Source organism: Phytophthora sojae (assembly GCF_000149755.1).
Source record: "Phytophthora sojae unplaced genomic scaffold PHYSOscaffold_1, whole genome shotgun sequence".
NCBI classification, from domain to species: Eukaryota; Oomycota; class Peronosporomycetes; order Peronosporales; family Peronosporaceae; genus Phytophthora; species Phytophthora sojae.
Window position 1 is genome coordinate 10,576,167 of NW_009258115.1, and position 10,978 is coordinate 10,587,144.

Here is a 10,978-nt window from a genome sequence, read left to right on the forward strand (position 1 = left end):
ATCTTCGTCCGCTCTTCCTACAAAATAGTTGCCGACCAAGCGTTAAGGCAGAGAGGCCCGAGCTGCCCAAAGTAAACACTTGTGACGGGCACTTCTGGGAATGGGAAGTCAGTCTTTCTTTACTACGTGCTCTGGAGATTGATGAAGGACATAAAGCGCGTGATTTTCCTTACGACGACACCAGCTCTGTATTTTGACGGCACTTCCGTTTGGGAGTACGACGAGTTGCCTTCGAGTTTTGAGCCGTTCTGGTCGCCGGACTTGTGGTGTCTCGTGGACTCTGCAGACCCAACTCGCATCGAAAGGTTCCCGATTCACGAGTGTTCTGTTATTCTCGCGAGTGCACCCGCAGGTTCGCCACAGCGCAACTATATCCACCGCTTCAGGAAGCTCGAGCCCATCCCACATCCACTTTACATGCCAGTTTGGACTGCGGAAGAACTCAGGGCGATCGCTCTCATCCTAACCATCTACGAGAGAGACCGTCCAGTGTGTCCGTCCCGTGTGAAGCCCGTGTCCACATAATAGAGGTGGTCCACATAATCATACATAGACAGCCTTGGACGCCGAAGGCGGCCCCATTACAAGCTGCCGAGCGAAGCGAAGGCGGCACCCGCGTGCGATCTAGCGGGCTGCAGGGCCCGCCCAACTACTTAATTACTCATAACACTGCGAGTAGTGCAGCGAGCCGACGAGGCGAGCGGAACGGGGGCGATTACCTTACCCCCGCCGCGACGCTTGGCCTAATACGTTTTGGGACACCTGCTATTAATTAAAATGGGCCCGAGTAGTAGCAGCTATCGCTGGGGTGGTGCTACTTAGTATAATAGCGCTGTAGCGACGTTTGCTTCATTTAAACACACGCTACGATAATTGACATGGTAGTAAGCGATAGCAGGGTATAGTTAGCGATAGTGGCGGAGAGTAAGCGATAGCAGCGGATAGTAAGCGATAGAAGCGCATAAGCGATAGAAGCGACGTAATAAGCGACAGCAGTGCGCGTACATGCAGTGGAAGGTGTTCTCTGACACTCATATCATATTTTTACTGTAATTATTAAGGAATGGACATATTATAGCTACAGCGGCGCTCTGCGTTGATCTTGGGGGGATATTTAGCTACACCTGCTTAAACGCGTTTCGTATATCTTGAAGGTACAATGTGTAGCGTTAGGAGAATGCGTTAGTGGGGTAGTAGATAATATTCACTGAGTGGAAGCCTTTTATTATAGTTTACGCTGGGATTCCTTTTCTAACCGTGTTATGGGGCAGATATACACGCAGGAAACCGAATTAACAAAGGGCAAACGTGACTTTATAACTATGTAGTTACGAGTGGGAACTCTCTATATCCAACCTACTGTAATGCAGGTGGTACACTAAAATGGTAATGTTCGCCGCGTAGTAGAATAATAAACCATAGCCACGTCTAAAACAATGAGTTTTGAAGTAGACCACGCAGGTAGTTAGCGCAGCCCGCAGCTACGTTTTGGCGGAACATACGAAATACTAAAACGATGATGTATAGTCGGTATTTATATAAGATCACAAGCACTTAATGTAATGCTAAGTACAGGAACAGCGAAGCGCATACTTTGATTATCTGGGCTTATAGCCTGATTACAGGCTGTACTTACTAAATGGCATAGCCTACGGACCAAATAACAGAAACTATGGTGACTTTACTGACGACACCGTCGATAGCAACATCTACCCCGCCACAGCAAGTAGTAGCTCATGTCATTGCTTATTTCAACTACGTTTACTACAATGGCGACTTTGTAGTCGTATTAACTAATTGTATGTGGACCCAATTTACAACAGAATACCGTACAAAATAGAATGTTTAACCTTGCAACATGCAACTACTTATAGACACCCTGATGTAGGTCTAATGGTGGAATATTTACGAAGCTGATACCAGAAACGTCACTCTACTGATAGTACTTTCGACCAAATTTTTTTTACCTACACACAACGAAATTCAAACCTTTTGAAGTGGATAAAAGCCCACCGGAGCGGAGGTGGGCGGCCCTAACTACTACGACTAAACCACAAAACCTTCCGCCGCGTAGCGGCGGCGCTCGGCTAGTCTACAACAACTAACAGAGAGATCTGCCCGTGTGTAAGTCCGTGTGAAGCCCGTGACAACATAATAAGGTGGTCCACATAATCGTACCTAGGCTGCCGAGCGAAGCGACGGCGGCCCCGTCGCCGAAGGCGACCCCCCCGATACGATATTGCGGGGCCGCAGGACCCGCCCCAGCCTCTATACTACTAACCTAATATTGAGAGTAGTGCAGCGAGCCGACAAGGCGAGCGGAACGGGTGCATAACAACTAACTACATTATAAATTCTATCCGCCGCGTAGCGGCGGCGCTCGGCTAGTTATTTCCCAAGGCAAAAGATGTTTGGGAGCATCGATTCGAAGTTTTGGGTGGCATTCCTCGGTATGTGTTCCAAGACATTCGTGCCAATTATTGCTGGATGCGTGCTATGATTGCTCGATTGACGATTGCATTAGTCCAGTCTACGCGGAATTTGATCACAACACGTACGCCAAGCAAATGCTCCTTCACGTGAAGGCCGAAGCCCCCTACCAAGACGCTGAGTCGGAATACGCTACCAAAACGGCCTTGAAATTCGCTGCTCGGGTCATGTGGCAGAAAGATAGCGCAAAGATGAAAGGCTTTGTCGGCCCTCTTCATTATGTTCCACTCGCCAAGACGCTCTGCGTGTATGCGTTCGCGCCCTATGCAATGTTCAAGCTGCAGTGGGGAGGGACGTTCGAGTGCCGCAGGTTGCTCACCGGCAATAAGCGTACCTTGCCAGACAACGAGGAAGACGAAGAAACGATCACCACCGGATTCATGGGGGAAAATGTGGAGAGTATGGAGCATGGAATGGAGGAGGGTGTGCTGTACGTGCCGAAGAAACCGAAGTGCGTTCCACTTGATGCGTGGGTCCCGGGCTTTGGGGGGTTTCAAATTGTGGTCGACGCAGCAGACGATATCAAGTCTGGAACCGCTGAGGCTCTGGGAAAGTTGGGTCCCGACGGAAATCGCCTTTACTTCTTACTCCCGCCAAAGCGCTACCAAACATTCACCAAGAAGTCGCCGCAGACGATCGAGCAAACAAAACGCGTAAAGGCTGACAGTGAGATGCTGCAACAAGTCAATGGACATCGTAATTTGTTTTTGTTCTTTGTTAGAAGAAGCTAAAACTACAACTAAAGCACGATCCAATCTTTACCGAGTTTCGGGGCCATTCACCTTGACAAGAGCGGGGATCTTTCCTAGGTTCACTCCTTTCATAACGCCATTCCCCGAAAATATTGAGCAAGACTTGGTTTTAAAGCAGTTGAGCGGGATTCACTTCGCGGAGGAGGTCGAAGTAGTTGATGCAAGAGATGGTGGGCGCTTATGCTCCCGTTTCCAGAGACTGCGGTACTACTCTTGGCTGGCATCCTCAAGGTTTTGGGAATATTACTTTCGTTGACAATAGACGAACGACATTTGTCTGCGAGAATCTGGCAGAACGTTGCTGACCAAGAAAATCAACTTTCTATTGCGAAGGTTGTTAGCCGTGACGAATGCACTCAGCTATAATTCTGCAAGCTTCGTTAGTCCCCGCTTCTTCAAGTACTTTATGTACTTTTCCCGATAGCCCCACGCCGGATCACTCCCCCAAAGACGAATATGCTTGCTGAAAACATGTCGAACAACAGTCATAGGCGTTCTTCCGATGTCAAACTGCGCCTTTTCCAGTTTATTGGCGATTTTTTTCGTGCTCTCCACCTTGGTCGCTGCCTGAATCATGGTCACAAGATCTTCATAGTTGACGTGTCTCGACAGCTGCGTGTACATTTGTTCCGGCGTATCGTTCATCGCAGCGTGCTTCACCCACAGCATGAACTGTGGCTTGTTGAAAAGACTTGTCCCCGCCTCATCCAGCTTTAAAAACACGAACATGTCCGCCGACGAGTGCCCAGCCTTGCTCCATGCCTTTATCTCCTTAGCTTTGTCGGAGGTGGACTTGAGCGAGTTTACAACCTTGTCCAGAGTGGGAAATGCCCTCTCTTCACTGCCATCATTCGAAGAGGAGTCAGCCCTCAGATGCCTAATGGCGAGATGACCAGGTAATGGTGAGTGCATGGTCATGGTGGCATTAGCGCTTGAAAGAGCCGCGGCACTCAACAGCAACATGTGCTGCAGGCGCATGACTTCGATACTTGGTCTCTGGCATCTGCAGATTGCAAAGTGGAGTCAGCGGAAGCATGGTAAAATTTGAGCTTGTGTGTCGACGGCCCACTTTGTCCGGATACAGTAAGTGGTTAAATGGAGGTTTCGCGAGATATAGTCCAGCATCATTAGTGCTCTCTTGCTGCTGCTGTGTAATTGCCGTTGATTATCTTGACCTCGCGACAGATAGTAACGTTATTTGCTGATAATGAAGACTTCATCATGCAGCTCCACCAGTGTTGCTAATTGCTTATTCGTTTGATGACCTGCACGGGTTAAACTGAGACTCTAAATTGCAACGGTCGCGAACACGCCGGAGCAACGCGACTGAGATGCTCCATTACTAGTAGTACTCACACTTGTGTGGCCTAATTTCAGAAGATGAACCTCTAAATCGTATTCCAAGCGACTTAGGCGCGCCGCACGTGCGGCGCACCAGTCGCCCTCAGCAAACCTTGCCGTCACCCTTAATGCTCTCCCAGAGAACGATAGTGGGTCACTGAATTACACCATGCCTTGGTCCAGTAAAACCCACTGGGTTTTATATAGAACCGGCAAGAATCCAATTTAACCCACTCGTCTTCGTGCAACCTTCATTGGATGATTGGGTTTTGATGTTACCCCTAGCCGACACAAGCAACATTCAGTTGGGTGTTTTAGGCGTGCACAAGCTATTAGCTATAAGTTTCTCAGCTACGACTTTCTATTGAGTGAAGAATAGCTAATTTACGTTCATAGCCACAGAATCTAGTTTGTAGAGGATCGAGATCTACCTACGGTTCTGAGATAACAGGACAATAAAGTAATAGAGTTATACTGAGATAGTAGCGTTAAGCATAGAATTTTCCTATAGTATTTAGAATAAAAGTATAGAGTTTTATTAGACGGAATCGTCGCATCTCTGCAGAAACTCTGGATTAAAATCCAGAGAACTGAAATGTGCGCTGATGGTCCTCCAAGCAGGAGCCGATGCTGTTGAAGCTGACTTCGATGCCGACTAAGCTGAACGTACGGTATTCATGTAGCATTATGATGATCTGAACTAATATCGGTAACAACGTACCTTAAAGTTTTTTTTTACATGAACAAGATCAACTAGTAGATAATTCTACATCACCAGTAGTAAATGGACTCAGTGGGCCCGTGCGGTTCGTAATGTAGTATCACTCAAGTCGAGCTTAATATCATCCAAAGCTAGTGTACTCCACTAACATGTTAGCTGATTTTACTGGACACTAACAAACAGTTAGTTGAAAACTACACATGTTAGCTACACTGTTAGGGAAAAGGGGTACATTAGGAGATTACTTAGTAATCTATACGACAGCGTATTTACTAGCTGGTCTGGGTGTCAGTACTTGCACCGTGGGTTTTGACATAGCTAGGAAACACCCAGTCGTCTCTACTCTTAAAAGTTGATCATCATCTGCGCTGATAAGTGGTGTGCCAGCCCCCTCCACCCAGCCAATATTTCCCTATTTTAACAAATACTTAGTATTACAAAGTAAAATAGATTGGATGGGTAAATTCCTAGTTCTGAGGGTGTATTTGTGTTCACATCGCCCTTCTGGCTGCCCTCGGTGCAAGTATATACCCTTCTCCATACTATTCCTCTAACGCTACTAACATGTTAGCTCAAAATACTAGACACTAACTAGCAGTTAGCTAACATGTATAGCAACTAACACGTCAGCGTTAGGGAGTACACTATCCAAAGCCTTCGTAGTGTACATGCCTGAGCGAGTGCAGCTACCTTTTTTAATGGACCCAGACCAGCCATTCATAGCTCATTTAATTCGAACTACTACATGGTACGATTAGGCTGCTTCCGGTTTCATACACGGTCGCCATAAAAGCAATACTTCTGTAGCTTTTAGCCTTTTCTCCAGCGAAGACATACGATCAGGTGCAGCTCTTTCTGAGTCTCGGCTCAATGAATTCGTCACCGCGTTACCGGCGGATTGAGTTTGCTTTGGATAAAAAAATGTTGAACGAAAAAAAAAAGCTATACCTCCCATTTTAGATCACACAACCTTTAAAATTTTAAGTACTTTTTGGCAAAGTTGGTCAAGACTCATTCCAATGAGTGGGGGGGGGGGGGATTCACACAAATACAACCCAACCGTGGACATGACTATCATCGACATCATAATAACCCGGTACCCCTCAAACGGATTAGGAGCATATATGCATGGGTCAGGCTTCAAATACTTCTCAAGCCAGGCTCGTTTGGCTTCAGTTTCTCTTTTTGCCACACCACATCTACTTTTCAGATCACATTACCAGGTAGATGCTCATGGGTAATGGTAAAAAGATTCCTATAAAACTAAAACTAAAAACGAAACAAAACAACTTAGTCAAATTTATGTTATCCTAGGGGGCGGGCTTATTTTCGAGGACCCATGGATGTTCATCGAGGAATGTTGCAAAAAGTACGACAATCGCGGAAAGCCGCTCAAAACGGATTTCCGGCGAGGAATCACCGCGGGGTCCACGGGTGGAGCCTTTTGCAGTAAAATACTACATAGCGGTGTCAATACGTTTACTTCGCGTTGCCCATTGTCTGTCCGTGTTACTCCTGCATTGCCCTTGCCAACACCGACTGCCCGCAAGCTGTCCGTTGTTGGTGCTACTGCGCAGCACTGCTGCCCGTGCATGACGCATGCGGAGGCTGTTGCTGCTAGGACAGGAGGCTGGCCAATAACACCTGCTCGCCGCTGCGGTGGCGCCTTTATCGTCCAGGGTGTATAGCGCACTATGCCGGACCGAATGAATTCGGGTTCGGGGTACCAGAGATTGTCCACGCGATAAACAGACCACGGGACACTGAATGACCCGGGCCTGAACCGCTTGGACGCACCGAATCGCACTAATGCGGTCCGGTGTTTGGGGTGTGTCCTTGTGTCAACCCCTATAGGTATCGTTTACCTTTGGCGGACCGGATTTCACCGAGTTGAGTTGTTGCGATACAGAATAAAGTCTGCTGGGTGTGTTCCTGGGATAAACCACACCGAATGAACAGAAGGTCAGACCGAATGAAAGGGACCACAGTCAGATCGGTAATTCAGAATAATCAACACACAGAAATACAATGGCGAGCTAAACGTCACAAAATATACAGCCACCACTTATTCTTTGAGACCCTTGGGTGGGGGGTCTATACACCCGTCAACTTCGGAGCCGTCACCCAAGGCACTGGTCAGCCCTGGATGTACACTCACTTACGCGCACCACCCTCACAGAATGATGGAATAATACAAAATATAATTCAGTCCTATCACGCAGTAGTCAATCAATTCGGTCTGCGGGGGTGACTACCTCAACCACCAAAGACACACAGTAGGGAATATAAAATGGATGCCCGGTTAGAGCACGCAAATAGAAAATAAAGCTCTCACAGGTCACTCCAGGGCGCGAAACCCCAGTCACTGCCGACTTTGCCTTGGTACCTTTGAGTCCCCACTACACCAGTGCTCGCTACACCAGTGAGGCCTTGGAAGCGTCCCTAAACTGGCTTAGACCGCGCGCAGGCAGTCTCCTGGAGGGCTCTTGAAGACGTCAAAGTCGGGGTGCTACTTCTGCCCCGAGCACAGAGTCGTCCGCGTGTTCTTCGGCAAATTGGTTTCTGTTTAGATCTTACTTTTGCCTAGCTATCTTCTATAACTTCGCTGACTTTAATGTAGGTTTCACTATGCTTGGCTTGTCTTGAGTATGCTTGTGCTTCTTGGCAGTTCTTCAGTATGCTTGTCTTGGTTTCGGTATGCGGAGACTTGTTGACGACGACACTTCTCCGGTACACTCATCAGATGATGACAGAGGTACCTGGGTACACCGTCTCTTCGTCTTGGAACTGGACCTCTCCCTTGGATGTGCGGCTCATTCGGTACCGCTCGTGGGCCTTGGTGGATCTTGGTCTCATCCGGTCTGGATTGACGCCGCTGTGTGAACACACGCGGCGCGCACTGGACTTGTTCTTGGTGCGTCGACATCCAGTGTGGGCACGAGGGGCGGACCGAATGAACGATCCGGCCCGTCCCCATCCGGTGTGGCACTTCTTCATTCTGTACGCCATCACCAGGTGCACCACGATCCGGTCGGGACAACACGAGGCTTCATCCAACAGGGTCTTGTGCACGCGTGATCATGTCTGGTGAGGTCGATTCAGTGGGGTGGTCCGACAACTTGACTGAGCCAATGCAGGCAGTGGTCAGGATATGTTCGCTGGCCACACTTTCGCGCCTTGGGCCTATCCTGCAGTTAGGGAAGTCAGTGGACGGACAGGATGCGTGACTCCGCACCGAATATGAGCGCTCATCCGGTGGGCGCATCTCCAATCCTGTGAGCCCATGCTTGCTGCAAGTGCCAGGTCCCACCAAATCTCCACACACATCCACAATCCACACGTCACACTCGTCTCTACCGGATCTCCATCTCATGCGACCAATCACAGCTCACCGAAGGGTCCACGTATCCATGGGGTCGGACATGGGTGCAGACAAAAATCTGTCTCCTCATCGTGTCACTATGATAGTTCATTTGACCTACCCCATTCTCAATTGTAATACAGTGGTTAATAAATAGGGAAAAAGTACTTGTAAAAAGGGTAAAAAGTCTTTATGAACATTTCATTATAAGGGGGGTTATGCCCCAACTAGTACTAGTATAGCAGCAAACTCACGGCAAATATGCACCCCGGTTTCTTGAGGGGTATTGCTTCGGCAAATGTAGTATAATATTTCTCTTCAATCAACTTGGTCATCAGATCAGCTCTCTTGCTCGTCTCGGCATCAACTTGTTTTCATCTTCTTTGCGTTCTTCATCACTTGGGGCTTCAATCAAAAGTGGCTCCTCTCGCGCGCCAACTTGAGAGAATACGTTCTTGACAGAACGGAAAAAGTCCCCATGACGGACTGCTTCGATATACTCTTCAAACCTCCACGACTCCAGACTAAACAGCATTTGGTCATCCACTGGTTGAGAGATCACCTGCGACTCGTGCACCTCCATACTCGCCGTAACGGTATTCGCATCTTCGTTCTCAGCATCCGCTAACAACTTAAACGAGAGCTCTTCATCATCGGGGCCACCGCAAGTAGACGGGATCGGGACAGACTCGTCCTTGCGGTAAATATCACCGGGTGCGTAACAGTTATGAGTTGTGTGGTGAGAATACATGGGATGCCGACAATGGTAAACGAAGGGGTGTGCTTTGTGGAGGTCTACTTGTCAATGCTAGTGGTACTATTAGGAGGAGGCGGAGGAGGAGAAGGAGGAAGGGCTGAATCCCTAAAACAGGGGTCAACTGTGTCACAGAAGGTAAGTGGGGTGGTGGTCAAGTTGTTGAGCGTAATGGAATTAAGGGCCGTTCCTAACGGGATCACCGGGGCATGATCTCGGCTGTGGTTTGGGGTGAAAGGTAGCATGATCCCAAGGTCGTTCCTAACGAGATAGTGATCCATGTCCAAATACATAATGAAAGGCTCAAGTCCGCGTTGGGGGCGGTCGCCATTTTGAGCTTCACGAACAGTGTTCGTTTGCATTTACTGCGATTGAACGCTGCTTTGCACTTCGACAATGCATTTGATGCAAGCTGATTCAATGTGGCTATAGCAGAGAATAACTGCGCAAAACTGCAATAGTGCTTTAGGTACAGTCTTCTAGGTTACTCAATGGCTTTAACGAGCTCCATGCACTCGTAGGGTGTACACTCGGGCGAACATTAGTCGAAACCGTGGCTACGAAGACTGCTGGAGTCTAAATCCTTTGACGGGCATTTGGCAGTGATCCGTAATCCGAGATTGGGGCATGAGCCATTACTTGGATCATACCAGCTCCATATGTATCTATTTTAGTCAATCACGTATCAGAATTACGGGTCATGATCCTCACATGATCCCGTTAGGAACGGCCCTTCCTGCTCTCACATTTCACTTGACCTCACACGCTTATCCCAGGTAGTGTATCCCGGCTGAAAGACCAAAGTTGAACACCGGCGATGCGGGGGCTGAACCCGCACGGAATAGTAGCCGAATGTATTCATCTAATCAAACAACCACTTGCGTAGTTGCTTAGCAAAATGTGAAGTGAGGTCGAGTGGCGGAGGCCGACTCTCTCTCAAATCCAGAGGGCATCTCTCGCCGGCGTGTCCAGCTGAGAGGCAGTCAGCTTGAAGTGGCTTCAAGCTGAGAGACGGACGGAAGTGGTAAGTTTACAGGAACTGCCCCGATCCACAACAGTCGAGCCCAAGAGTACATGTAGCCTCGTACACTAATTCCTTATGCAAACTGGGTCAGGCACTGGCAGCCTAACCAGCGATATAACAGATAGCCGACGTCTGGCAGCGTTGGACATCTTGGTCACCTGTGATCTTCCTCAGCCGTGTACGACGAACACTCGTGGTGGAATCAAGCTTGTCACGCCTGCATCCTCTACACAGCCTCTGAAGCTTGGATCCACCGCTACTAAACCATAGCATGACTGGCGTGGTTACGTGACCCAATCGCACAGATACCGAATGCCCGTCCCCAGATTTGTCGGGAGGACTCCGCTCAGCTTCGCTACTTGCGAAGGCGACTCGAGCGGCGAGTCAGACGTCTGCTTCTTGCCGACGTTAGCGAAGACGTCGCGCCCTCCGAGATTGAGACTTGCCTGGCCGTCTGCGACCTGGTTCGTCCACGAGCTGCTTGGGGCCCACCATCCCCAACACTTGCGTGCCTGCGACCTCGTCCACGTCATGA

The 10,978-nt window shown here is 48.8% G+C and overlaps 3 protein-coding genes across 3 annotated transcripts; 1 reads left to right on the forward strand and 2 right to left on the reverse strand.

Annotated features, from left to right (window-relative positions):
- Positions 1-2,567: 2,567 nt before the first annotated feature.
- PHYSODRAFT_323252 (hypothetical protein) lies at positions 2,568-3,221 on the forward strand (the record flags this gene model as incomplete). Its single annotated transcript, XM_009518770.1, has 1 exon — positions 2,568-3,221. One exon carries the CDS (start codon positions 2,568-2,570, stop codon positions 3,219-3,221), a length of 654 nt encoding a protein of 217 aa, XP_009517065.1.
- A 381-nt stretch (positions 3,222-3,602) lies between these two features.
- PHYSODRAFT_284509 (hypothetical protein) lies at positions 3,603-4,220 on the reverse strand (the record flags this gene model as incomplete). Its single annotated transcript, XM_009518771.1, has 1 exon — positions 3,603-4,220. One exon carries the CDS (start codon positions 4,218-4,220, stop codon positions 3,603-3,605), a length of 618 nt encoding a protein of 205 aa, XP_009517066.1.
- Positions 4,221-8,999: 4,779 nt separating this feature from the next.
- PHYSODRAFT_294786 (hypothetical protein) lies at positions 9,000-9,416 on the reverse strand (the record flags this gene model as incomplete). The annotated part of the gene is made up of 1 exon (XM_009518772.1): positions 9,000-9,416. The coding sequence occupies one exon, from the start codon at positions 9,414-9,416 to the stop codon at positions 9,000-9,002; it is 417 nt and encodes a 138-aa protein (XP_009517067.1).
- Between the last annotated feature and the right edge of the window lie 1,562 nt (positions 9,417-10,978).